We start from the raw sequence: 26,850 nt of genomic DNA, 5'->3' as shown, positions 1-26,850 counted from the left end.
TGTGGGGAGCAGTTGGTGTACGCCCATGGCCCTCACGTGGCTGAGAAGTTTTCCTAGTAACGTTTGTGGCAGGTCCGGAAGCTGAGGGCTTCTTTTTCTCCCCATCTTTATCCCATGCCCCTGTCTCACTTTTATCTCGGTCCATAGTATCCACTACCATCTATAGCACGTCAGATGAGATACTGATACGAAAGCGATGCACCGAAATGGCAAGTGGTTCAGAGTGTTTTCTTGCTTTTCGCCTGCAAGTTCAATCTGCTCCACTCCTAGAAGTTAGCTATGGGCACATGATTGGAGTTTAGTACGTTAGAACTTGTGGCTGAACCACGGTTGTACAGTGGCACCATGGTTTGCCTTTCTCTCTTTTGGCTTTCCTTGACTGCTATAGCCTCAGTTGAAGGGAGGGAAGGACGGCATAAGCGTCGCTTATGGCGAGCTGAGCTTGAGGCAGTACGGGCATTAGCATCAGCCTTTTGCGGTTTGTGAAATATATATCATTCGCGGGCGGCCCGTTTATTGTGGACAACGAGGTAGTAGGTGTCTTTGTATCTTCTTTTCTTTTCTCGCAATCGGCACTGCGTACAGCAAGAAGCAACAACTTCCACATCATCTTATCTCTGCAAAGCACAATGCATTCAGACAGAATTTTGCAGCCTTTGGCTGCCTATATGGCCATTGCGGCTTCTGTAGCAAGCGCACAATCAGCGAACCTCACCTCCCTCACTGCCTTCTCTGTGACAGCGAACATGACAACGTTGACGACGTCGACGAGTATGACCACAACACCGCCTACGGCCACCCCAGTGACCTCACTTTATACCCCCTACTACCCTGCATTAGCAACAGGTTACACTGTCAACGTAGCCAGCGTGGGCACAGCAACAACGAGTGCAGTACAGCCATGCCAAACACAGCCCGAAGAAGGGACTTTCTGCGGATTCCTGAATCCATTGGATCCTTGCGGTCCACAACCAGATGGCTACGGACCAGTGCCAACCCCAGACACGCCATCTGCCTTTTTAGAATACCCACCTTTCCACTCCATGGCTTCCGCAGCACCTAGCACGATCATTCCTTCTGTCCCATCGCCATCATCACAAGGAGCAGTCTCACCATACATTCGCACTTTCCTCGATTTAGACGCAATCACATCCCCCTCATCAGCAAAGGACATGCACAACCTGACCTACCTCGGCATCAAGACTCTCACAACCTACAACGCGCCCGCCTGCGCAGCAGCCTGCGACGAGAGAACGACATGCACATCCTTCAACCTCTACATCTCGCGCGACCCCTCACTGGCGCCTTCAGCAAACGACTCGACCTACCCCACAGTATGGGGCTACTGGTGCCCGAACCCGGCGTCAATGACAAGCTACAAATGCATGCTCTACGGCAGCGAAGGACAAGGAGTCCTCAACGGCTCCTCGGCGAACAACCCAGGCCACTGGCAACAGGAATTCCAGACCGTCGTCACGGGCTCGAGTGGATGGAGCAAGATCCCTGCGGCGGCGGGTGTCGCGCAAGTCGCTGCGAGCCAGTCGGTCGCTGCTTCGATAGCTAGTGTGCAGCCTTCTGCAAGTGGTGGCGCAGGGGCGCCGACGGGGACCGTAAGTGCGGGATTAGGCACGTTCACCGGCGGCGCCGTCTCGCTTTCTTGGCGGTCGTCGTCGGGGATTGGAGCCGTGGTTGGCGCTGCGGTTGGTGCTGCTGCCGTTATGTGGTGAGAGTGTCTTTTCGGCTGTATGCTTCTGCTTTCGCTGTCGCGATCTGGGAGTGGAGAGCGTATAGACGCTGAAGAGTAGATTCCAGGAGGATGGTGGGCGGGGTTGTATATCACGAATTTAGTGAGTGGTGGATTAGAGCAGTTTAGTGATTGGCGGATTGGGGCAGTGACGGGTATTTTTCTCTTCTTCTTCTTCTTCTTCTTCTTCTCCTTCTCCTTCTATTTATTCTTCTTTATCTATCTATGTGATTCTTCTTCTTATATTCTTCTTTGTTGATGGATCTAATGAATGAATCCTCGTTATCTTGTTCATATACACTGCTGCAACCGCTGCCTCCATATTTGATTCTGACGTTGTGAATCGGTCAACAGCAGTGACTGATGGATGATTGCTTCGCTCCGATGGTATTCGATGCTGTGGTTTTATGATGGGAAAGGCGAGTATCACACGGCTACAGCGCTACTGTAGAAGTCGAGCTGGGGTTGTTTCTCTCGAGTGTACACGTCGACTGACGAGGCGAAGATCGAACATAAGATTGGAGGAGGTACTGTTTTCTTGAAGTTCATTGTTTTGCATTTCATATTTATCGATTTTCATTGATACATCTCCTCGTTCGGAGTAAGATGTCCTCTTCGAGCAATTGTGTGCGGTGAGAAATGCTCGCTTCCATCACCGAGTCGAAGCGAAAGAAGGAAAAGAGAAAAGAAAGAAAGCTAAAGGTACAGAATTGCGCCGTATCATCGTGTTCCTTGGCCAGCAAGTACCTCTTGACCACACTACACATCTGCAGCATCGACAACCACTTTGCCGGAAAGCAAAGCTTCGTTGCTCGAATGGCACATTTCTATCGCGACAGACAGTCACTCACTCCTTGTTCTCCTCGACGCTGTCCATGGAAGAAGAAGTGCTCTGCTTCTCCAGCTTCTCCATGCCTTCGAGGTTGCTCTGATAGTCGGGAGCCGAGGCGCCGTGGATGGCTTCTTCGAAGACGGGGGCTTCTTCGGCGACTTCGAACTTGGTCCTCATGGCGTTGGCGTTGTGGCCAAACGAGTTGCTGCGACGACTGGGTTTGGTCGAGTTGTATGTGTAGTCTTCGAGCTCGTCCATTTCGCGGCCCCTTTTTCGATGTGAGAAGTCATATCAACAAGTATCTCGATTGATGGATGATGAGGATGGAAAGTGACTATAGAGACTCACCAATTGCCTCTGCCAAAGCCCATCTTCTTGGCCGACTTGGGGTCGTCACCTTCACGACCACTCTTGGCAAAGTAGCGTGGAAGGTGTTCTTCGGGGCTGGCGGTGCCATTGGCAAGGCCGACATGGTCACGGTCATTCATCTTGTGTGAGCGGGTCACTTTTGGAAATAATATGTCAGTAACGTAGATGTGAGTACAATGGTCATAAAAGAGATCTATAGCTAGACAATGGTGTCACGGGCGGCACCAGACGGGTAGCACATAGGATCTCTGAAGGGATGGAAGATCATACTCTTGGCGAGGAAGCTTTGTGTGGTGTATTTACGGATGGATGAATCGATTGTAGATAGTATAAACGCAATTGGTGATGGTAGATCTGGATTGGAAAGGTCGATGAGATACAGAACAAAGTCTGCTAAGAAGTCGAGGTGAAGCAGAGGAATGTTGGAGCTTAAAGTAGCTCTGATGTCTTCGTCAGCTCAGCTCGCGTGACTTTTCTTCGTTGGTCAAAGGTCAGTAGTAAAGTACGGCAAAAGTAGTGTTTACAACGGAAGCTGTGCCGATGGGTCCCAGCAAGTGAGATGATTTATTCAAGAATCTTCTGCAAGCCTCCCAATGCCGTCGATGAGGCGTCTGTTTCTGTCCCTATGATCTCGTGCTTCTTGATCGATTCTTTGCTTTCCATTATGCCATGGCGAGAGGAGAGAGTACTCAGGGTAAGGTACGCGAGGTGCAGTCCACATGACCATGGCGGGGTAGAGAGCTGTCTGGATTGGGGTAACTCGAGACGTTGGTCCGAGTTGGCTGTCGTGATTTATTGGAGTTGTGACTCTTACAGAAGCAGTCTCAATATTGTTCTATACAAGCACGAAAGAGTGAAAGTCCTTCTGTTGCACGCAAGACACTGCTATAGTGAGGACTGGAATATGCGCGAGTGCAAGGGAGACGTTGTCCTCGACTTTATACAGAAACACCACACGCTCTCTGACGCTACCCCAAGTCGTTCCACAGAGTATGTGGGGTGCATAAAGCCGTGTACATTAATTCACGAGGAGAGCATGGAGAACCCTCTCCACGGCACGGCAGCGGAAACAATCATCGCGTCATCCGTGTCGAAGTGTCAGTTCGTTTGCGAGTCGTGGACTATATCGGTCATGCTGTCGTCTGGATGGCTTCAATGGTTGATTACGTGGCGGGAGATACGACGACGACTACCTAGGTACCTAGATATGAAACCAAAAACAGTCGAGGGTGAGGTGATGGAGCGTGATGATGGCAATTTCAGGGTCTGCAGCACCAGACTCACCGAAGCCAAGGACGAGCAGACGGAGGCTGGCGAATTGCGATGCCGCACCTCAGCTGTTGGCAGGAGTTTTGCCAAGAACGCACCTTCGAACAGTGGGTGTTTAATTATTCACAATATCTGTCTGTCTTATGTAACATTAATCGGCTTTTCTCCCCTGACCAAAAGAGACAAATACAGCAAAAGCGCGGGAGAGCAAAAGTGGTGGCCTGGACCCTGACAGGCCAAGATCTGGACCCTTTTTCGGAGCCATAACTAGTCGAAGAACGGCGGAAGTTCTATATTAGAGCATTAAAAAGACTAGGTAAGGTTAGCATTCAAGAGCGCCCTAGCTGCCGCAGGTGTTGGTCAGCAGATAAGGGTTTCTTGGTGCAAGACACACAACTCCGGCAACCTGAGAGCCTTGAGAGCCTTGAGAGCCTTGAGAGCCTTGAGAGCCTGAGAGCCTAAGCCGAGTCAGGACGTCAACTCACGTAAGCGCAAGTTCGTTCAGTACCGTACCGTACCTTCTGCACACTCAAGGCCCAACCAATCCTCATTGTTTTTTTTATCATCATCATCATCATCATCATCGGTATCTGTCATCAACATCGACATCACAACTAATCTCTCATCCAAATCTGCAAACGTACACAATCAGAGAAACACCACAATGGCTCCCGGTGTCACGATTGACACTTCAGACATGGACTTTACGCCCTCGTCATACCCCGCCACGACGCAGACGCCTGTGAATGTGAAATCTTCCAGGACCCTCCTCCTGGCCCCACCATCAGTCGCCGCCAACCCAGAGTCTCTCAACAGCATCCTCGAGGCACACGACCGCAATGCCACAGACATTCAGATGCTAGATCGCCTGGCGTTGGGTCTCGTCTCGCTGCCCACCGCCACTTACGACGTCATCCTGCTGCTCACAGACGTCGACGGGACCCGCACCGAGAGTTCAAAGTTCCTCGACAGAACCGTCTTCCCCAAGCTGGTGGATGCGCTAAAGGCAGGAGGCAGATTCAGGAGCCAGGATGGCACTTTCGCAAGCGCACCCGGAGCAGAGCAGACGGAGGCTGTCTTGGCGGGACTGGTCAAAGATGGGGGCGAGGGAATGCTGAAGCCTGCGGAGACGGCGACACAGACGGTCAAGCTGAGTTTTGGCAAGAAGAAGGCGAACGCTGCCGCTCAACCCGCCAATGCCGTCGAGGCTGCAAACACGGCTGCGGCGCCCGTGACTGGCGAGAAGAGGAAGATCGAGGAGGTCAAGGCGGCCCCGGCCGGTGTCGGCTTTGTTGATTTCAGTGATGATCTCGACATGGACTACGACGACTACGACGAGGACGACGACTTTGGTATTCCCAGCAAGGCGGACCTCATGAAGGGTGACACCATTGACCCCAACTCGCTACTCACGGACGAGGACAGAAAGAAGCCCATCAACATCCGTAAGTGTGCACAGTTTTCTGACATGGCAAACGTAACAACAGGCTGACAACAGACACAGCCGAGGCATGCAAGCCCAACGGCAAGAGAAGACGAGCCTGCAAGGACTGCTCGTGCGGACTGAAGGAGAAAATCGAAGCCGAAGACGCACAGAAGAGACTGGCGGCAGATCAGGCGCTCAACACGATGAAGCTCGACACCAACGATCTCTCCGAGATTGATTTTACTGTCCAAGGCAAAGTGGGCAGCTGTGGCAACTGTGCGCTGGGAGATGCCTTCAGATGTGACGGCTGCCCCTACATTGGCCTTCCCGCCTTCAAGCCTGGCGAGGAGATCAAGCTGCTCAGCAACCCGATTCAGCTTTAGACACGGAGATTGTTACGAAGGAACATGTGCCATGCATCTCGGGAAAGAGAAACACCAAGGGCCAGGAGTTTTTTTTTTCCTTTTTTTTTCTTTCTGTTTCCATCTCATGCACACCAGGAAGCCTTCTCGTGGAAGAGAGGTGGCGCTCGGAGTCACATGGTAGATCAAGCCCAGTGCGATGCAGAAATCATGCATGACACGGGTTTTGTTTTTGTTTTTGTTTTCGGATATCCTGGCTAGACCTGGAACTGACTGGGCAAAGGCTGTTTTTCTGTTATGCTTTTGGTCAATATGATATATCTGTGTCGAAATGACACCTTTACTGATGAAGACGATTCCTCCACGAAGGAGCAGACGGAAGATGTAAAATCCATCAAACAATATTGAAGATTAATCATCTTCTCATAAATCAATGTTCCTACTGTACCTCAATGTTCTTGTACCATAATGTAAGGTACTGTGGAGTGGCAGCCAAGGCCTGGATCGCGTTCACCACTGCAATAGTATACCTATACCTTAATGTACAGTAGAGTAAAGAGAGAGTACGTAGGTAATCAAGATGGACTCCTCGAGGATGAGATGCGATAAAACTGAGGCAAGTGCAAATAAATGCTGTACTTCTTTTGCACGGAGTGTATAAAGAGAGGATTGAGATACAGAGCCACAAGATTTCAGTTATCGATTCTCTTTCTTCCTCTACTTGTGCTCCTTCTGCTGCTGCTGCTTCTCCGCAAAAGCCATTGATATTATCATTGCATCGCAACCGAGTGTTTTGCAAACACCTTTTACTTATGCCTATACCTATACCTATACCTATACCTATACCTATACCTATACCTATACCTATACTGTACAATATTACATGACTTTCAGCACCACGACCACCATCTTGCAGCCGCGCAACTGCATCGCGTCATCAACTTGACCCGCCCACAACAACCACAGTCACAACGCTGCCATTCCATTGTACCTTTGAGCTCCATCTCCATCTCCATCTCCATCAGCATCAGCATCAGCATCAGCATCAGCATCAGCATCAGCATCAGCATCAGCGCCAGCGCCAGCCAGAGGACGCACGCGCTTCATCTTCCATATCATTGATCCGACAAAATGTCGCAGCCGGAAGCCACGACAGAGGGCTCGCGACGGTCCACGCGAAACCCACGCAGGAGACAACGACCGGAATCAGACAGCCTGCCCACTCAACCGCGCCGGAAGAGAAGCAAAATCTCCACCGACACATTCCACGCGCCCTCTGATCACAAGAGTCAAGACGAAGCGCCGTCGACCGCTGCTCCTCGTGCGGCCAAGATGAACGGCAATGCTGCTGCTGCTGCTGCTGCTGCCGCTGCTGCTCGAGGAGGAACCGCAAATGGACACGTCAGGCAATCATCAACGTCGTCGAGGAGAGCTTCGGTGGTGCCGCTGGAAAAGGATCAGCAACAACACATGGCCGAGCTTGTCGTTCGAGGCGCGAAGAAGGCGGCGCCCAAGCGAGCAGCCAGGAGTGACGGCAGCACGATATTGGTACCTTCTTCTTCCTTTTCTTCTTCTTCTTCTTCTTCTTCTTCTTCTTCTTCTTCTTCTTCTTCTCTTCTTCTTCTTCACTTCTCCTTCACTTCTTTGCTCTATCAATGCTGACTCGGCAAAAACAGGCACAGAATGACCACTACTCGGTGCGCCATCTCCCCAGCACTCCGGACATTCTCAGGAACAGCGCCAGTGGTAAGTCTCGATCTTTGCTTCTCTCTCTCTTTCTGCATACCGCTGACGACTTGACAGATTACCGCGGATCCATCCTGCAGTCGCCCCCTCTGGCTCTGGCCATCACCCACGAACGCGCATACATCTGGGACTACACCTCGTCCACCCCCGTCACGCACCCGCGAACCTTCGATGTCGCCCAGCCCACAAAGTCCAGCGATCCTCTGCCCATCGGCGCCCTCGTGACAAACTCCAACACGCGAGCCATTGGACTCTTGATTGTCTCGGCGGCCACGGGCAACATGACTTACTGGGAGAACATTGAGACTGCCGAGTCCCTGAGCCTCTTTCAACACCGCAACACTGGCATCCAAGGCAACCTGGGAGGTCTCTTCGGCGGTGAATCCGCCATTGACATGACCTCGGCCGACCACGCAGGCTTCATCGTCACCCTTTCCTCTGGTCGCATCGCACACATCAGCCTGGCCGACGCACGGGGCAAGCCCAAGATCGCCGCCACTTTCTTGCGCTCAAACGATGCTGCGGGCAGCGGTGGCATCTTCGGCAGCATCAAGAGCACCTTTGGTTTGGGAGTGTGGAAGCGCGACATTGTCTCGGTGCACACGAGGCCAGTCAACAACAAAAGAGAAATCCAAGTCATCGCCGGAACTGAGAATGCTCAAATCCAGATCTGGGATCTGGCCTGGTCTGGACAGAGCGTGTACAAGGGCAGCTTTGACTTCCGCGAGATACTGCAGCGCGAAATCACCCACTTCGCCTCGTCCAGCTTGCCTGTGCGCGAGAGGAGTGTCAAGGTGCTCGACGTCGCCATCACTCCCACACACACCAGGGGCGACGAATTGTCTCTCCCCAAGGCCGACACCCCGCTCGACCTGATGCTCCTCGTCCAGACAATCCAGCGCCCTGACCTCGGTCCGTCCTCCACCATCGCAAACGTCGTCATGTCTGGCTCGAATGCCCGACTCGAGCAGCTGATTCCCATCCGTCTGGAGACGGCAATCGCCCCAGCTCACACGCGCCCGCGACTGTTGGTCCCCAAGCCTGGGCACACTGCATATATCGTGTCTCAGAACCAGATCGTCTTCGCCTCGGTCACCATGCCGCCTGACGACGGTCCGGAAGCACAGTTGATGGCCGAGTCCCAGTCCGAGCTCGCTCTGTTCCAGGATGCCATCTGGCTGCGATCTGGGAAGCATCTGGCCATCGAGGGATGCTGCGAGGAGAGTCTCGCCGACAGCCGCGGATCGTCTGCCTGCGCCATCTTCGTCAAGGGCTATGGTCTGGCCCGAGTCACCGCCAACGAGCCCGCAGGCAACCCTCGTTCGCGACCCTCGATGAAGAGCAAGATCGAGCAGGCCATCTTCTACGGCACCATGTCCGACAACATCTTTGACCTGTCGAGAAAGGCGAAGCTCGGCGATCAGTATGACATCGAGGACGTCGAGCTGGCTGCACTTCGCATCAGCAATGAGATCCTGTGCTCCACCAACCCCTATCTACCAGCCCCTCTGCCGACCACCGAAGCCCATCTTTCCGCCCGCGCCAGAGCATCGCAGGCCTTGATCATCTTCCTCAGAACTCACTACCCAGGCATGTCGAAAGTCACCTCGTGGAGGCTCATGGCCGACGCTGAAAAGCTCGCCGCCGCCTATTCCATCTGGACGACGTACGACGAAAAGCTCTCGGCAGCGAACAAGGATTCGCCAAAGCCTGTCATGTTGCCACTTGGAATCAAGGCCTTGGAAATGAAGGAGCCCCACAGCAGATCTGGAAAAACAGCTTCTGCGAAGACAGCACCGCCGCAGCAAGAGACGGATCCCGTCCGCCAATGGTTCATCAACGATGTCGCGAATATGGGCCGATTGCGAACGACGGTGCTTTTAGGCGTTATCGGCATGTACGAGGGTGGCAAACACAAGGATCTCATGAAGATCATCAGCGAGGCCGACGACATCATCTTCGGCATTTACGACGCCGTCTTCGCCTTCCGTCGCGACAATGCCGAGCTCTATGGTTTCAGCTATGCTCTTCTGTCTGAAGGTATCCTGGAAGAAGGCTGGGACGAGTTGCCCGAACCGTGGACCTCTACACATGATGTTTTCAACGCCTACAACAAGTTCATCGACGTCGCGCGTGACTTTAGCGGCCACACCTACGTCAAAGACGAGAAGAATCCGTTCGTGCAGAAGGTCGTTCTGGAGAACGTCAAGCTCGTCACCATCCTGTGCCTGTTGTATCGCGAGCGCATCGCCTACATCTCGGTCCACTACGGCGAACGAGGTCCACAGTATCCAGAGAACTTCGCCGAGGCCTTCACTGCGGCTCGTGCCCACCACCTCCGCTCACTCGGTGAGATCGGCCAGGACGGTGCTGGAATTGCTGTTGCGGAGAAGTACCATGACCTGCAGACCATGGTCAAGCTTGTCATCGGCCAATCTGAGTTTCTGCGAACCGAGTTGGAAAAGTCCAAGGCAGATGAGTTCCAGACGGGGCTGATCAAGGCCAAGCGAGACGAGCTCGAGACCACGATCCAGCGCTACTTCAAGGATATTGGTGAGGGCTGGGCCAATGCCTTTTTCGACGCGCACCTCCACGAACATCACAGTTATGGACTGCTACGTGAGGCGGAGAAATACCAGAATGACCTGACAAAGTACCTCCGCGCGGATCCGTCGCGAGGCAGACTGGGCTGGATCCACGACATTCTTCGCGAGCAAGACTTTACCGAAGCAAGCAAAGCGCTCGGCGAACTGGCAAGAGGTCAAGAAAGCAAGCTGTGGAACAAGAAGATCGAGTTGTCTCTCGGTAAGCTTTCCGCGCTCGCAGTCAAGGAGGAAGCAAAAGAAAAGAAAAGCGACAGCACCACCGTCAAGCACGAGCTCGCCCGACAGGAATCGGACCTCAACATCGTTTCGATCCAAGAAGAAGTCAAAGACTCCTTCGAGCCAATCCTTTTTGCTGCCGTGGACACGGAAGCCGAAGTGCAATTGGTCTCGGACGCCTATGCATTGACACTAAAGCGTCGTCTACCTTCTTTTCACCAATCAATGGAGATCGCGTTCGAAGACATGTTGAAGAACATTGTGCTTTCGGCCGAACGGTTGATTGATGTCTTGACGCTGATGGATCCTCATCCGCCGGAGACGGCAGAGTCTGAGCTCTCCGATTCACAGTTCTATCTCGCGCTTCAGGTTCTGTCGTCGTCAAAGAAGGAACTCCCGGCAGATCAGTTCGACATGCTGCAGAAGCTGATCTGGAAAAGATGTTGGCTGAGCGACGACTGGGAGCTGATCAACAACACGAAACGCAAGAGCGACAAGTTCGTCACGGAGCGGGTGAGAGAGAGCATGGTTTGCAAGACGTATGCTCTCGGACTGAAGAACTGTATGTTTTCTTTTCCATTTTGCTATCCAAGGACACCATTGACACATGACCCCGCAGCACTCTTCACCCCACAAACCGGCCTCACCTTCCTAGACCCGAGCCACACTCTAGGCGCAGCGACGACGAAACCAGAACTCACCCACCGCTACCATGTCGACGACCTGATCGACCCCTTACTGATCGACTACCGCCTGCAAGACTCGGAACTGCAAGAGATGATGGAGAAATGCAGGCTCGTGCACTGGTGGGGCATCATCGCGGAAGAAGGGAAGAAGGTCGTCGAGGACGAAGCCCAGGCACAGAGACGGGAGGAGGGGTGGGGCGCAGATCTCGAGGGGCGGTTGAGAGATGAAGAGGGCAGGGGAGGCGCTGTCGAGGTTGATGGTGGGGTTGTTGACGAGGTAGATGGCGTTGTTGTCGGTGATGCGCAAGGACAAGAGGAAGAAGAAGGAGAGGAGCAAGTCAACGGCCACGTCGTCACCGATGGAGCAGAAGACGCAGACGTCGACATGGAGTAGAAAGGATTGTGTGAAGAAGGAAGAATACAACGATACCAGCTGCAGGTAGACTGATTGGCGCAACAGTACTTCCCGCCGGGGTACTCTCTCAATCCACCAGAAAAGAAAGGAAACCCCAAATGTCACGATCACAGTATGCAAGGAAAGTCATCATCTTCCCTCGTCAATCGCTACCTGTTTCTCTTTCTATAAACGTACACCACCATTGGTTCTTCTCGTTACGATACACGGAGCTCACACGATATGTATAAGGTACTGTATATATTCACCAGCTATCTAAGACAAGGTACCTAGCCAACACCAGCAGCCACGGCTCGAGCAGAATGAACGAGGCACGAGTCGTCGCGATAAAAAAGGTTAAATTCCAACTTCAACAATCAGGGGGTCCAGCTAGCCAGCCAGCGAGAAGAACAAAAGTCTCGCGGCTCCTGTCTCTCAGTACAGTACAGTACAACAGAGCGCGACTAATCATGCCATTGCTTCCGTGCTTCTACGTTGGCGAAGGTCTGATCTGCACTGTGCTGTACTGTATACCTTGCAACGCCGGGCTTGGCAAGCGAAAGGGAGACAGAGACACAGACACAGAGAGAGAGAGAGAGAGAGAGAGAGAGATCTGCATGCAGCTGCACCAGCAATCAGCGCTTGGCGGCGCGCGTGCGCCAGTATCAGAAAGAAAGTGGCCGGGCTGAGATTGAAATTGGGTGCACACTCGATCGGTATTTAGGATCTGAGATTCTTTTTCTTTTTCTTTGCTTTTTTTGCAGATGGGAAAACTCGTTCGTTCGCCTGTGGCAGCGAGCTAAGGTAAGGTACCTAAGTCGATGTACTTTGTGGGTTTATAACTGTACAAGTAGAGTGACGGGTGCATAAGATTCTGTGCCTAGCGTGCATCTTTATTTCATCTATAATGCTTGTCCTCCGTACAAATGAGCAGATGCTGCATGGTGAGGAGATTAGTGCAGTTATTGAGGGTGTACCTGCAGTAGTCGGTCGGGCAAGCGTCAGGGGCGAGAACATAGCAAGCAAGCAAGCAACCATAGCAAGCAACCAGACGAGCAGGACCCGGGCAAGCTATTTGATTATAAGGTAGCAAGCAACAGGTGCAGCGAAAGACGGATAATATCCCAACCAGAGTATGCAAGGTCCCTGAGTTTCTGCTCGTCCTGGTTCGAGTCACTTGCTGCACTGCAACCTTCCAATCAAAAAAAAATCAAAAGTCTCGGCGAAATAAACAATGAGCTGGCAATCCAATCCAATCCAGTCCAAACAGAGCGAAACAAGTGCTTGGACAGATAACCAAAACAACAAGACAAAAACAACGGAAACGCGCGCTTGTCCTCTGCAGTGGTCTGACCATGCAATGCCCTGACAATCATTAGCTGCTAGGCGACTTGCGCTTTCTCCGATGCGTTGCGATACGGGGGAGGATCAGGTCTTGCCTCGACCACTTGCTGTGGTCTTGTCTTGTCCCTGCGAAAGTGGGAAAGCTAGGGGCTAATAGAGGTACAAGTTGCACCTGAAGCTAGCTACATGTGCAGTCGGGTTGTGACTGGAAATGGTGTAACTCGTGAACGCTAAGATTTCTTTTTAATTGATGCGAATGGTCCTACGACGACGACGACGATGGCGAGGACCATGTTGTCAATGATGATGCTTATCATCATTTTCATGGTTATTGGGACTTCTTTTTTTCCTTTTGGTCCTCACGCTTCAATACTTTCTGTTTTCTTATTACTCTAATAACAGATGCATGCGAAAAGAGCCCTGGACCCGAATCGACTTGCCGAACGTGCCCGCTTTTCGGGTCAAAACATGAACAGGAAGTCGAACGCTCAAGGGGGCCGACGGCTCGATAGCAGCAATATCAGATTGGCGATACGGATAAGGTAGGTACTTTTGCACATGTACTGCGCCAAAAGAAGTGTTTGGCTTGCACTGTCAACTGTAGCGGCATTTGATGAGCCACGATTCTCTTCACACTACTCGCACGACAAAACACGACCACGCTACAAGCCGAGGGCTCGGTCGGGTCTGAACTGGGTCGATCGCAGAGGTTGCTTGCATATGCAGAAGAGAGAGGCTCGCATGGACGGTTTGCTTGGTGTTTATCTTAAAAGCAAGGCTCTGGCTCTGTTGGGCTCATGCTCAGGCTTAGCCTCGAGGCTCAGACTCAGACTTCGGGGGGAAAGGGAGAGGCTCAGCTCAGGCTCATGCTCAGGCTCAGGCTGCCACGGAGCACAGGAGTAATGGTACTAATAATGCAAGTTTGATGTGCAGTTCTCGGCATTGTACATTGCTAGCCGATCACGCTGTAGTTTAGTGAAAATTAGGGTACAGGTAGAGTCAGTACCGTAGTACAGTAGTCGTACGGCACAGCACAGCATTATTACAGCACAGCACAGCACAGCAGCATCTCCCATTTCAATCTCATCATCCAAAAAGACGTCTGGGCTTTTTTTTTAGGCTGGGCTCGATCTGTATCCTATCCCGAAGACACGCTTCGCTCGTCGTCAACCTTCATCCCCCCGTTTACGTTTACGGAAGCCCCGTTCGACCAAAAGTCCAGCGAAGCAACCAAACCAACCAACCATCCATCGCTTTTCTCGTTTCTGTGTTTCCCACCCTTTCCCCATCCTCTTCTCTCCCGTCCGTCCATCGTCGTCCACATCAATCTTGCCACGTCGTCGCTGTCCCTTCCAGCGTGGCTTGTTGTTGTTGTGGTCATTGTCTCCTTGCTGTCGCCGTCCCTCGCCGTCGCCGCTGTCGTCCCTTTCTCATACTCCCGTCTCGGCCCAATTTATCCAAACACGACTGACTCATTGCAATAATTATATCTCTACTTCGCACACGCTCCCTTACTCGTGTTGCTCTGTCCCGGCTTGCTTCTGGCCTCTCCCTCCTCCCTCTCCACCCTTTTAGTACTCCGTATCCTCCCCTGCTTTGCTCCTTTTCGGGGTTATTCATCATTCATCAATCTCCAATCATCACCACCATTCATCCCATCACGCCGGTCCACTCTTCATCGAGTCCATCACTTCTCCGACCGTCCGTGAATAACTCTTCCGACAATTAATTCAGTCATCGACCGAAGACAAACACCGGCCGTCATCCTCGACGACACGTACACTTCCGTCAACAACACCAGGACAACAGTGACGCCAACGTCGTCTCGAAAGTGAACATCAACCAGTCGGCACCATCAATCCGTCAACATCGTCAACAAACCCAGACACAACGCGTTCCTGACGTTGCTGTCACCCAAGCAAAAGATCCGGCGCGCTATTTGCCAAACTGGCTGTTGTGTACGAAGCGTCCAAGGGCGCCTCATCAATGGCGTCCAGCAGCAGCAATGTCGTCGGTGTGCACTACCGTGTAGGCAAGAAGATCGGCGAGGGTTCCTTTGGTGTCATCTTCGAGGGAACGAATCTGTTGAACAACACTCAGGTTGCCATCAAGTTTGTATGTAACATCCAACACGTGCATGTTCGAAGACACGGAAGCTGACAATGTCTTGCTCAGGAACCGCGCAAGAGTGATGCCCCTCAATTGAGAGATGAGTACCGAACGTACAGGATTCTTGTCGGATGCCGTGAGTGACTCGCATTGCTTTGCCTTTGCAGCTTGTTGTTGTTGTTGTTGTTGTTGTTGTTGTTGTTGCATAGAACTAACACAGTCTCTCCCGTCAGCCGGTATCCCGAACGTGTATTATTTCGGACAAGAAGGCCTCCACAACATCCTCGTCATCGACCTCCTCGGTCCTTCGCTCGAGGATCTCTTCGACCATTGCAACCGCCGGTTCACCATCAAGACTGTAGTCATGGTTGCCAAGCAGATGCTCTCGCGTGTGCAGACAATCCACGAAAAGAACCTCATCTATCGGGATATCAAGCCCGACAACTTCCTCATCGGCCGACCGGGCACCAAGACGGCCAATGTCATCCACGTCGTCGACTTCGGTATGGCCAAGCAATACCGTGACCCGAAAACAAAACAGCACATTCCCTACAGAGAGCGCAAATCACTGTCCGGCACGGCGAGATACATGTCCATCAACACCCACTTGGGCAGAGAGCAGTCGCGGCGAGATGACCTCGAGGCTCTGGGCCACGTCTTCATGTACTTCCTGCGCGGCGGTCTACCGTGGCAGGGCCTCAAGGCTGCCACCAACAAGCAAAAGTACGAGAAGATTGGCGAGAAGAAGCAGACGACGGCCATCAAGGACTTGTGCGATGGCTTCCCCGGTGCGTTTTCCTCGCCATGACTAACGTTGCCTCATTCCATCAGAACTAACCCCTTCTTGCAGAGGAATTCAACAAGTACCTTTCATACGTCCGCAACCTCGGCTTCGAGGACACTCCCGACTATGACTACCTGCGCGACCTCTTCACCCAGGCCCTCAAGGGCACGGGCGAGGTCGAGGACGGCGAGTACGACTGGATGAAGCTCAACGGCGGCAAGGGCTGGGAAGCAATGAAGGCCCATCCCTCCCAGGCACATCTCCACCACAACCAGGGTCCCAACACGTCCGCCCGTGACATCCACGGCAACCGCATCTCCAAGACGCCCATTCCTCCCGGTCGTCTCGAGGCCGAACTCCCCAAGCCTGGCGCTACCCGTCCTGGCCAGCCTGGTGCTGGTCAAAGACACCAGAGCGCGCGCAGAGACCAATTTGGCCCAGAATACGCAAAGAGGAGGAGCAACGGCGGCGATCTCGCCCCGCCAGAAGGCAGCACTGCGGCGCAGTTTGCCAATAGCTCGGGCAACCTGCCCAGCCGTGTCAGTGCCGCTCCCACACCCCAGCAACAGCCCACGAGACAGAGCACCGCCACCCAACAAGCACCAAGATCGCTGCCCCAACAACAGCAACAGGCCCAGAGCCAGCCGGAGCAAAAGCCAAGCGGTATGCAAAAGATCCTCAAGGTGCTTTGCTGCGGCTAGATGTGCTCGGAATGCATCTGTCCTCCTGTCTGTTGTCTTGTCGTCTGTCGTCTTACGAAACAAAAAGAACAAATTTGCTTTCTTCGGCGGTTTTGGTTTTCTTCTCTTCTGTCGGATGATGAGCCGCAGGCGACGGGTATGCAAATGCACTCTGGTGACCTGACCTGCTGCGTTTTGCCGCGCTGTTCTTTGCTGTGCTCTGCCCTGTATCACCGTCGCACCTTCCTCCATTGTCTCTGGGTTGCCGGCGGCGACTGCTGCTGCTGCTGTGGTTCGCTACTGCTTGTGCGGCGCCCGCTGCTACTACTGCCATGTAAAAGACGGTCTCTCTTCTACATTACCTGCATATTTCGCTTCTCAACGGCTGGCGACTTTCAAAGACCATCTTTGTCCGCGAGTCCTCTTACCGTGTCATTTCCATGACGGCACACCACACCACAACAGATACAGGGAGAGGAAAAGAATAGCGGAAAACCAGCGCGCATCCACAAGTTTTCACACCTGCACACGACTTACGACAATCTGGAAATTGCTTGCATTTGCTCTTTTTGTGCATTTCTCGAGTCTCTCTGTCATCCCGTTCTGTTCTGCTGTTGCTTCTCGGCCTCGTCCCCAAATACCTTGTTTTTCCTTGTACTCGTCTTTTTCGCCTCCATACCGAGCTTCAATCTTGTCCGGACTTTTCTTGAAACCGTGTTCCGAATTCGAAATATCGACTCGGGGCTTAAGTCATCCGCTCGAGGTCTGTCGAAGCTCTCCGCTCTTGTCTACACCTGCACAACAACTGAAATACCACCCCCCCCCCCTTTTCCTTGTTCTGTTTTTTCCTTTGCCTTTGACGAAAACTCACCCTGTTTATATAATAATTTACCCTTCCCTGTTTTGTTTCTTTTTCTTTGAATTGTCGAACTATCAACATCGTCGCGTCTACTGGGCGTTTTCCCAGCTGGGTCAAAGTCATCCTTGTCGTCGTCTTGTCGGATCAAAAAATGAAGTGTGTCGCAGGGGTTTGCTTTCTCTTGTTTTTCCGTTATTCTCGCTCAGGGAAAAAAAGAGTGGGGATTGAAACGGAAGAAGGAGAAGATATAAAGAGAAAAAAACAAGAAACCCATTTATGCTTTTTGTTTCGTTTTCCATTTTCAGATCTGACCGTATCCACAATTGGCTTACGTATATATACATATATATATATATATATATTTTGCTTGTTCCTTCCCTTTGTCAACGGTGTGATATTGTCGAGGAGTGGGTGGAACCGTAGAAGAGGGAGAGAAGGATTCTGTCGCATACTTGCGAATGGACTGGGATGTATCCACTGCTACGGTGAACCTGATTTTTCGGGTCTTATCACTCTTCTTTCCTTTGTCCTTAGAGAAAAACAAAACCGCGCAAATAATGTACCATCATCTTGTTTCGTATCCTTCCTGATGATTGTTGACTTATCCTGGTTATGCACATTTTGTGCCGCGTGAGGTCTACAACATCATTGTATTTCTCACGAAATGACTAGTGACTAACTCGAGTGATTCTTCATAGATACTGTTTTATTGTCCTATTCATAGATCATGAGAGTATTATGGATCGGATGTATGTATGTGTTTGACAGTGATGCGCGGCAGGGTCCATGCCCAATCAATTAGACGGGCGACCCTGTCTTGATGCCGCTGCATCGTAGGTACTTCTCATTTCCTTCCTCTGACTGTGATGTGATTATGTGTGCAGAGAACAATTTCACGGAACCAAGGTTGTATTGACGATGTTTCTAACGAAACTGATTCATTACTTGAGAAGTGAATGAATGTATTGGTATTGAGTAGTAATATGTGCACCTGTATCGCGTGCTCGACGACATTCATGGCTGCTTTACCAACCACAGTGCCAGGAAATGCTTATTACTTCCTTACCACGTACTATATATATGTATGTGACCAAGTTACCCGTACGAGATACACACCGTCTGAGCACAGAATCGCGAGCCTTGAACTTTGCAACCACGTCTGTTGACCGACCCCTCGTGAACTATTTGATTGTCCCTGGCATTACCCTGAACAGAAGGTATGGATTTAGTTTCTCCGATGGGTGGGACCCGTGATCTGCATTGCCCATTTAGGTAGACTCACTACTACATCATACATTTAATAAGACAAGTCCTGCATGTGCGACACTCACGATCGCTATACACAATTTACCTTACTCTCGAGCCTGCGGTCAGCTACATCGGGGTCTTCGAGGCTCTGCCATGTGAGATCCATTGAGCCAGAAACCCGAACTCCAAACTCGATTTTGCGGAATCACAGTAAAGCCGACTGGTTCACTGCAGAAGAAAAAGTCAATCTTAAATGCTCAACGCGGCTCTTGATGTCAGCCAGACCGGATCTCATCCCAAATTAAATGTCTCAGGCTGATACGACAATCGAAAAAGGAGCAGCACCGATGCAGCATCATATACCTGTACGCCCCTACGTGCGTACACGTCGTCAGAAACAACCACCGGCCGATGTCCGGAATGGGTACGACTTGTTTAATCATTCACCTCCCGAAACCACAAGGCAAAAGCGGAGCGTTGACGTAATTCTCCGCCCGACGCGTCCGGTGGAACTTCGCGAATTTGGTGTTTGTCGGAAAACATTCTGATCATATCGATCCCCAATGACATATTCACCTGCTCCCCCAAGGGTCCTTTTTCTCCATTACCCGCTTAAGATCAACTCCGCAAGATGTCTGCGAGGAAAATGCGGATGACCTCCGCTTCTTCTCGCATTTGAGAAGGAAAAAACTGGGACAGAAGAAAAGTGCGGGACGTAATGATGGAGGAGAGCCCACTGAAAATAAGTGGGTTTAATCTTCCTCCCGCCCATACAACGATCACTACCTCCATGTAGCACAGTAGCACACAGTAGGATCCTAACTACAACTGCATGCGCACGACTCTGACGGCACAACGGCGATCTTGGCGTAGGTCTGAATCGGATTATCAAAGACTAGATAACAAGTACTTTGGTAGTGCAGCCGCACCATGCCGTAGTGCTTGCTATGCATCGGTAGTTGGCCTCTTTGACGGAAACAATCACGTATTGCAAAGAAATCTCATCACTCGAGGTAGGTCAACCGCGCCGGTTTGAGACCACCGAGGAAACAAGGTATGCGCCGAGTAAGGGGACTACGGACTATCCGAAGCCACAACCGGCATCTGACAAGTGAACCGGGGACTACAATCGCATACATGACCCACTATGGCATAGGCGGACTCCATTCCTATAAGGAAACTACTCGGAAAGGAGGCAGATACGGTTAAACGATGATTTGAGCCCTGCTTTAGCGCTGATAAGTCTTCCTCAACCATAAAGACACCCTGTAGGTAAATCTTTCATTTTAGCGCAAATGACATCACTCACGTCGGTGTGCATGTGGAACACCACCACACCAACCAACAACCCATTCACCCCGATTTTTCTGCTTAGGATCTTCATCAAGAACATGTGGAGCTCCCCTCGTCTGCAACGACATCTCTGCAATGGAACAACGTCATTTATGTGGGTACCCATGTTGCTGGACATCAATATTAACACCATGTCTCCCCCCTTCGTTGGCAGTCACGCAAGCTCCTTCTGCAAAACAAATTCAAGATGGCGGACACAAGAAAGGACCGAAGACTAGAAGAGCCCGCCACGAAGGATCGCGATTCGAGCAGAACGCCGTCCGAGAAGGAGTATGAAACTCCTCGCAGCGCCAGCCCTACATTGGCGGAAGGTGGAGAGAAGATGGAGAACATCCACCCCGATGGCAAGCGAGAGCTGACTGAGGATGATTGTTACGATATCCTCGCATACTCATGGCCTACCTGGAAGAAGTGGATGTACCTTTCATCGATTGCCACCATCCAGATCTCCATGAACTACAACACGTCGGGTATGTTTTCCCGTAGCCTGCACTATGGAATGTCAAACTGACAGAGCATCAGTCTTCCCCAATGCTGTGACGCCGTTGGCAACGTACTGGAAGATCAGTGAGCAGGAGGCAAGAGTGGGTCAGATGGTCTATCTCTTGATGTACTCCTTCGGATGCGAGTTGTGGGCACCGTGGAGTGAGGAGTTTGGACGCTGGCCTATCCTCCAGCTTTCCATGTTCTTGATCAACATCTGGCAGCTGCCTGCTGCTCTAGCCCCGAACTGGGGTAGCATCGTCGTCGCACGCGCGCTGGTAAGCATTATGCAGAATTGTTTCGATGCGCAAAAGCTAACAGATTTAGGGTGGTCTCTCTACCGCTGGCGGTAGTGTCACACTCGGCTTGATTGCCGATCTTTATGAGCCCGAGACACAACAGTGGCCTCTTGCCTTCATCGTGCTTTCCTCTTGCATCGGTACTAGTATCGGTGGTGTGATTGGTGGACCTATTCAGCGATGTATGTATTACAAAACCCAAAGACATCATCGACCTAATACTAACGCAATTCACAGTCTTGTCATGGAGATGGAATTTCTGGATCCAGCTAATCTTCGGTGGCTTCGCTCAAGCCATCCATTTCTTCATGCCCGAGTCTCGCTCCACCATCATCATGGACAGAGAAGCCAAACGTCGTCGCAAGACTGGAGAAGACCCCAACATCTATGGACCCAACGAGCTCAAGACGCCTCGCATCTCGCTCAAGGAAGCCGGCAAGATCTGGCTGCGACCTTTTGAGATGTTCCTCCGTGAACCCATCGTCCTGTGTCTTTCCCTCCTCTCTGGATTCTCCGACGCAATCATCTTCACTTTCCTCGAGAGTTTCCCTGCTGTCTACAAGCAGTGGGACTTTGGTATTCTTGCCTTGGCGTGGGCTTTCATTCCCATCAACTTGGCATACTTCATCACCTACTTCAGCTACTGGCCGTGGTTCATGCGCGACACAGCTATCCGGAAGAAGCATGGTAACGACGCACTAGTACCCGAGCGACGTCTCAAGTGGCTCTTGTGGCTCGCACCTCTCGAGCCCATTGGTCTCTTCGGATTCGCATGGACATCGCTGGGTCCGCCTCGAGTGCACTGGATCGCACCCATGATCTTCTCATGCCTGATCGGTATCGCAAACTACGCCATTTACTTTTCTTCGGTCGACTACATGATTGCGGCATACGGCGTCTACTCCGCCTCTGCGACAGGAGGCAACGCATTCGCGCGCGACTTCCTCGCCGGTATCGCCGCCATGTACGCAACACCGCTGTACGAGAACATCGGCGACAAGTATCCCACCGAATACGCCAGTACCATCCTAGCATGCCTTTCCTGCCTAATCGTCATCCCCATCTACATCTTCTACTGGAAGGGCGATGTCATCCGCGAGAGGAGTAAGTTTGCGCAGACTCTTGCCGCGGACCGCAAGGCGAATGGTGGACGACGTGTCAGCAAGGCGGACAACTTGCCCGTGTGATCTGTTTCCGCGGGAACAGCGTTTCAACGAACACAAAAAGAGAGCTATGAGCATATTTTTATGAACCCTTTTTTTCTTCTTCCGTTGTTTGATTTGCATCCTCAGGAGTACAGAATGCATTTGTTGATGATGACGCGATGCATGTGTATACATTATACATTAGATATCTTTATAGATTGATGAGGGTTTGGATTGTAAGAGATACCACGAGCAGATATAGAGAGCTGCTCTTTAGACGAGATTCATACAAGAAGAAACGATTACTACTTCCTTGAAATTCCTCCATCTTTCATCCAAACAATCTGAAGTCTTCGAATGTGATATTGCAGTAGACTAATTCCCTTGCCAGCAGATGCTACTACTGCCTCCAAGTAAAGGTCAAAGCAAGCAACCATCCAAGATTTTGCCGAAAGACACAGACAAGACGGCACGGGAACCAGCGCCTCGCCGCGAAAGCCCCGAAGAGCCGTTGGGTTGCGGGCCGGCTATCAAACCTTCTTTTTTCTCTGCTATCTGTAAGGTATTTTGTATTGTATTGTACTGTACTTGTATGACGGAAGACTGACTTGGGACTGACTTGGGACTGACTTGGGACTGCCTGGGGATCGGACATCGGGCACCGGGGTTGAGGTGCAATCGGGATCGGGCTTGGTACAATCGGGCAAGTGCAATCGGGCATCGGGCAACGGGAACCATCCATCGGAATCGCGGGATTGAGGACTTCGGTGATCAGAGTGATTGGATGTCGTGCTGTCCGTCACTCCTATGGAAGCTCGTGTATATTTGCGTCGCAAACCCGCGCCGTTCTAAGCGACGCGGAGATGAAAGGGGACTGGAACAGGCGAAGAATACTTTATGAGAAAGTTCATTCTTGGTCGTTTGTGTACGTACCCCAGGCTCAACCGTGTAGGAACCCGGGAATACCTGACTCGGACATGGACTAATTATGCTATTCCCACGGTCGTGGCTCTCGCTTACGCTGCTCTGAAGACTGGCTGTACTGTACTGTACTGTACGTCACCTTTTCTCTTCAGTCCTGGCTTAGTATTTCTCCCCGTGCCATGATTGGACGCAGCGCTTTGCTTACGATGCGAAGACCACATGGATATATAGTCATGAGCAGAGCAAAGCATTCTCACGAGACGCAGTGTCAGGGTTCAGAGTCAGGAATAAAGATCAGTACGTAGATATGGGTCTAAGCTATATGACGAGACATAGACAGAGGAGGAAAGACAGTACTAAGTCGAGGACAAGGAAGTACGGCGTTAAAGCCACAAGTTAAGAGTATTGTCAGGGTTCAGAGTCAGGAATAAAGATCAGTACGTAACTATAGGTCCAAGTTATATGACGAGACGTAGACAGGGGAGGAAAGACAGTACTAGGTCGAGGACAGGGAAGTACGGCGTTGAAGCCACGAGTCAGGAGTATAGGTCACGTGATCTATACTAACTCAGGTGTCTCGGTGGTTAACGACCAAACCGTGACACGCAGACTAGGTTCGCACATGATCGTCGTGATTCGAATCGTAAGGACTGTGGATGTCTTAATGATAACATATCTCACGCGAGATCGGATGATACAGTGCGCCTAATGGGACAACTCTAGAGTCTTTGCTACGTGGTATTTGTAATACTTATTGTAGTAGTGAATACCTGCGGCTTAGGTGCTAGTGTTTGTTCCATCAATTGAGGCACGGTACAAGGTCATGGTCGCTTAAGGTTCACTTAAGCTGTAGCTCCGCCCTTTCTCGTTGCCTAATCGCTTAAGTCAAATAGTAATGTACATAGACAAATATGTTCTTAGGTTCTGTAGCGCGACTTGTTGCCTTAGGTAGTGTGTATTAAGTGAGGACCTAGAAGGTCAACATTCCATGACATTATTCATCCTTGTGACTTGTCACGGTTTGGTCGTTAACCACCGAGACACCTGAGTTAGTATAGATCACGTGACCTATACTCCTGACTCGTGGCTTCAACGCCGTACTTCCCTGTCCTCGACCTAGTACTGTCTTTCCTCCCCTGTCTACGTCTCGTCATATAACTTGGACCTATATCTACGTACTGATCTTTATTCCTGACTCCGAAACCTGACATGACTATTCCTTTATTAAGCCCCCTCGTTGCAATACTACTAAGCGTGATATATCTATTGACTCGCCTTTCGCTACCTGTGCTCTTCTCTTACACATCGCCCTAGAATTACAGAAGGCTGCCTCTTATGATAGTGTACATGTGTGTCCATGCACCTTATTGAGCGACCATTGTCCTTCTACATAAAGCCCCTCCTTAATTGACTCGAACAATGTAACCTCATGTGTTTAAGACCGAAGAGTCAGCCAATGAGTGCGAGGCCTATGAAAGGAGATGCAGGAGCTTGCCGTGTAAACCGACTCATCTATTCCTGTTCAGTAGTGCTGTAGCATCTGCGATTGCTGGTAGTCTCAGGGTATGGTACTCAAAATCGCGGTTATTGCGGATATCATGGGTATATATGGATACAAAGGAATGTTCGTTAAAGCAGGGTAATAAGATCTTATTGTTCCTTTCACGTCATGCAATAATACCGCAGCAGATGTGTAGATGACCCTCTTGTGTAGTATTGCATTATGTTCACGACGACGGGAGGATACATCACATCACAAAGATAGTGCTGGAGATTTAGGTGTGGTCAATGTCTGAGACTGATTCGTGTACTGTACCACGTGTGACATATCTACACTGAGATCGACCATGCAATATAAGCCAGCACATGCACTTGTTGACATTTTCCCGATACATCGCGTTCTTCCAGGGACAGACACCGAGGCCCTGCTGTGCCTATGCTTACTTTCGGCGTTACCTCCAAAAGAACAATCAATTTGTTTGGCGCGTGCAGTAGTCTGCAAAGACGGAGAAAGGAAAAAGTGGGTTTATCGGGGAAAGCAGTCCACTTTTTTCTCCGACTGACGTGGGTCGGATGAAGACACAAAGGGATCATTCATATCTGGAGAATGCACGTGTGAAGTATCTCGGATAATGCACCTCTTTTTCTGGTGTATCTGACTAATGGTTACGTGGACCTGAATCGGTCTTGTTCATTCACCACACAAGCCCGGTATCTTGTCTGCCCCAACACCGACAAGTCCATCAAAATACGCTAGCAAGGTTTGTGGAGGAACCATGTTCATCTCGCCAAATGCGGGATGACTACTTTTGAGGATCTGACCACCCCAGAGCACGCGCACAAAGTACTCGCTGGTGGTCTTCTGCTTGTAAAGCTCGAAGATGACTTCAGAGCCCATTCCGGGCCAGAACATCTTGTCGACTTGTAGGATACTGAGCAAGCGCGAGATACTGCCATCATGGGCGACGTTATGTCTGTATTTGACAGTGTCGTTCGCCGAGACACTGCTGGGTTGAGTAGGGTCAATGGCATGCCGAATGTTCTGGGCCAGCTCAGCGATGTAGATACCATAGCTGGCGACGCTGGCGCGAAGAGAATTGGGGTTGTCACGGTAGGTATAGCTGTACTCCCATTCACCGAGTCGGAAGACTTCCTCGGCCTGAGCCATGCCGACGCACTGATGGCCGTCTTCTGTATTGCAAGGGAGAGGTTTCGAGTGACACAGACGAGCTGAGAGGTTATCGAAGTAATGATCCCAGCTTACGTGCCATGCTGAGGTACCCGGACTGACTCCCGAAACTCTGTCGAGAGCAGAGTAAAGTGACGCCGAAGCTTGAAGATGATGGGCCCATGTGCCATTCGTGCTGCCACTGGCGAAAAAAGAGAATAGAGACTTGGCTGTCGTGCATATGTATGCCGGCTCGAGTGAATCAACCGAATCGGGCTGGATGGATAATTTAACATCAGCCCCTGCATTGTCGGGATACATGCCAGCGATGACCATCCCAGCTACCTTGGAAGTGATGACATTGTTGGTGACGCGAAAAGAGACAAGCTCCGGGTCATATTTACTTGGTATGAAGCCAAGTAGATCGCCATAGACGTCAAAGAGATCCTTGCCATGCTGATGACTGTCATCCAGGCCACCGCGAGTTATCTGCGGGAACTGGCAAGTACCATTAAAGCCTGCAGGTGCGAGGGGATTAGAGTCAGACGTATAGACTGACCAATATCCTGCAGCTGAGCGATTGGCGCTGCCAGACGGGAGAGGAGCTCCATAGTAGAAAAGCCCCTCATCGTCACAGAACCAGGGATAGTTTTCTCGTGGGAAAGTGTTGGAGGCATAAGGCGTTCGCTTATGGTGGCGATGTATAACCTCTACATACTGCAGCTCAAAGGACGAATTCACTATAGGATACTCTTGTGATCTAGCATGAGGCATGTTGCACCAGTTGTACGTGCCTATGAACTGTGAGTATAAGATCACACGCCAGTCGGTGCACAATGGTAAGCAGTACCGTATGGAACCCTATCTGGCAAAGACGAAGAGTTGAAGATGAAGCCATAGGTTCCTGTCCCATTAATAGCCGATTCCAGATCATTTATTTCTGATGCTGCAGGCCTGTGCCAGGACAGATCTACAGTGGTAGAGTCCGCGTATCGATCAGGAGTTTGCGCAGATGATACGACTGCAGACACGATGGGCAGGGCATGATTATACCGCATGGCTACAAGAAGGCCGGCTCGCAAGCTTATGAATGAAATGAGGAAAACAGAAAAAAATGCGGCGGACAGGACGAGGTACTGCACCACATGATGCATGATATACTTATATATTGCATTCGGAACGAAGAAAGCCTCCTGATATACGACTGGCCGAGAGGCGTGCAGAATGGTGGACGGTGATTGGACAGAAGGGCATAAATCACAGCACGTGTAGAAAGAAGTTCAAGGAAAACTTGTGTACAAGCT

General features: G+C 51.1%; 6 protein-coding genes across 6 annotated transcripts; 4 read left to right on the top strand and 2 right to left on the bottom strand.

The window, feature by feature from the left end:
• Positions 1-2,591: 2,591 nt before the first annotated feature.
• Positions 2,592-3,216, bottom strand: AAFC00_004465 (uncharacterized protein; the record flags this gene model as incomplete). Its single annotated transcript, XM_069344112.1, has 3 exons — positions 2,592-2,844; positions 2,925-3,081; position 3,216. Coding segments are annotated over 3 exons (411 nt in total).
• A 1,662-nt stretch (positions 3,217-4,878) lies between these two features.
• Positions 4,879-6,023, top strand: AAFC00_004464 (uncharacterized protein; the record flags this gene model as incomplete). Its single annotated transcript, XM_069344111.1, has 2 exons — positions 4,879-5,659; positions 5,719-6,023. The coding sequence occupies 2 exons, from the start codon at positions 4,879-4,881 to the stop codon at positions 6,021-6,023; spliced, it is 1,086 nt and encodes a 361-aa protein (XP_069196523.1).
• Positions 6,024-7,133: 1,110 nt separating this feature from the next.
• Positions 7,134-11,650, top strand: AAFC00_004463 (uncharacterized protein; the record flags this gene model as incomplete). The annotated part of the gene is made up of 4 exons (XM_069344110.1): positions 7,134-7,550; positions 7,679-7,748; positions 7,806-11,132; positions 11,190-11,650. The coding sequence occupies 4 exons, from the start codon at positions 7,134-7,136 to the stop codon at positions 11,648-11,650; spliced, it is 4,275 nt and encodes a 1,424-aa protein (XP_069196522.1).
• Positions 11,651-14,980: 3,330 nt separating this feature from the next.
• On the top strand, positions 14,981-16,588 carry AAFC00_004462 (uncharacterized protein; the record flags this gene model as incomplete). Its single annotated transcript, XM_069344109.1, has 4 exons — positions 14,981-15,109; positions 15,170-15,239; positions 15,337-15,891; positions 15,954-16,588. 4 exons carry the CDS (start codon positions 14,981-14,983, stop codon positions 16,586-16,588), a joined length of 1,389 nt encoding a protein of 462 aa, XP_069196521.1.
• A 3,626-nt stretch (positions 16,589-20,214) lies between these two features.
• Positions 20,215-21,996, top strand: AAFC00_004461 (uncharacterized protein; the record flags this gene model as incomplete). The annotated part of the gene is made up of 4 exons (XM_069344108.1): positions 20,215-20,497; positions 20,550-20,788; positions 20,838-20,991; positions 21,047-21,996. The coding sequence occupies 4 exons, from the start codon at positions 20,215-20,217 to the stop codon at positions 21,994-21,996; spliced, it is 1,626 nt and encodes a 541-aa protein (XP_069196520.1).
• A 3,073-nt stretch (positions 21,997-25,069) lies between these two features.
• On the bottom strand, positions 25,070-26,604 carry AAFC00_004460 (uncharacterized protein; the record flags this gene model as incomplete). The annotated part of the gene is made up of 2 exons (XM_069344106.1): positions 25,070-26,340; positions 26,397-26,604. The coding sequence occupies 2 exons, from the start codon at positions 26,602-26,604 to the stop codon at positions 25,070-25,072; spliced, it is 1,479 nt and encodes a 492-aa protein (XP_069196519.1).
• Between the last annotated feature and the right edge of the window lie 246 nt (positions 26,605-26,850).

This window comes from Neodothiora populina, assembly GCF_041146345.1.
Source record: "Neodothiora populina strain CPC 39397 chromosome Unknown canker_contig_3, whole genome shotgun sequence".
NCBI lineage: Eukaryota > Fungi > Ascomycota > Dothideomycetes > Dothideales > Dothioraceae > Neodothiora > Neodothiora populina.
This window is presented reverse-complemented; position numbering and strand designations above follow the sequence as displayed.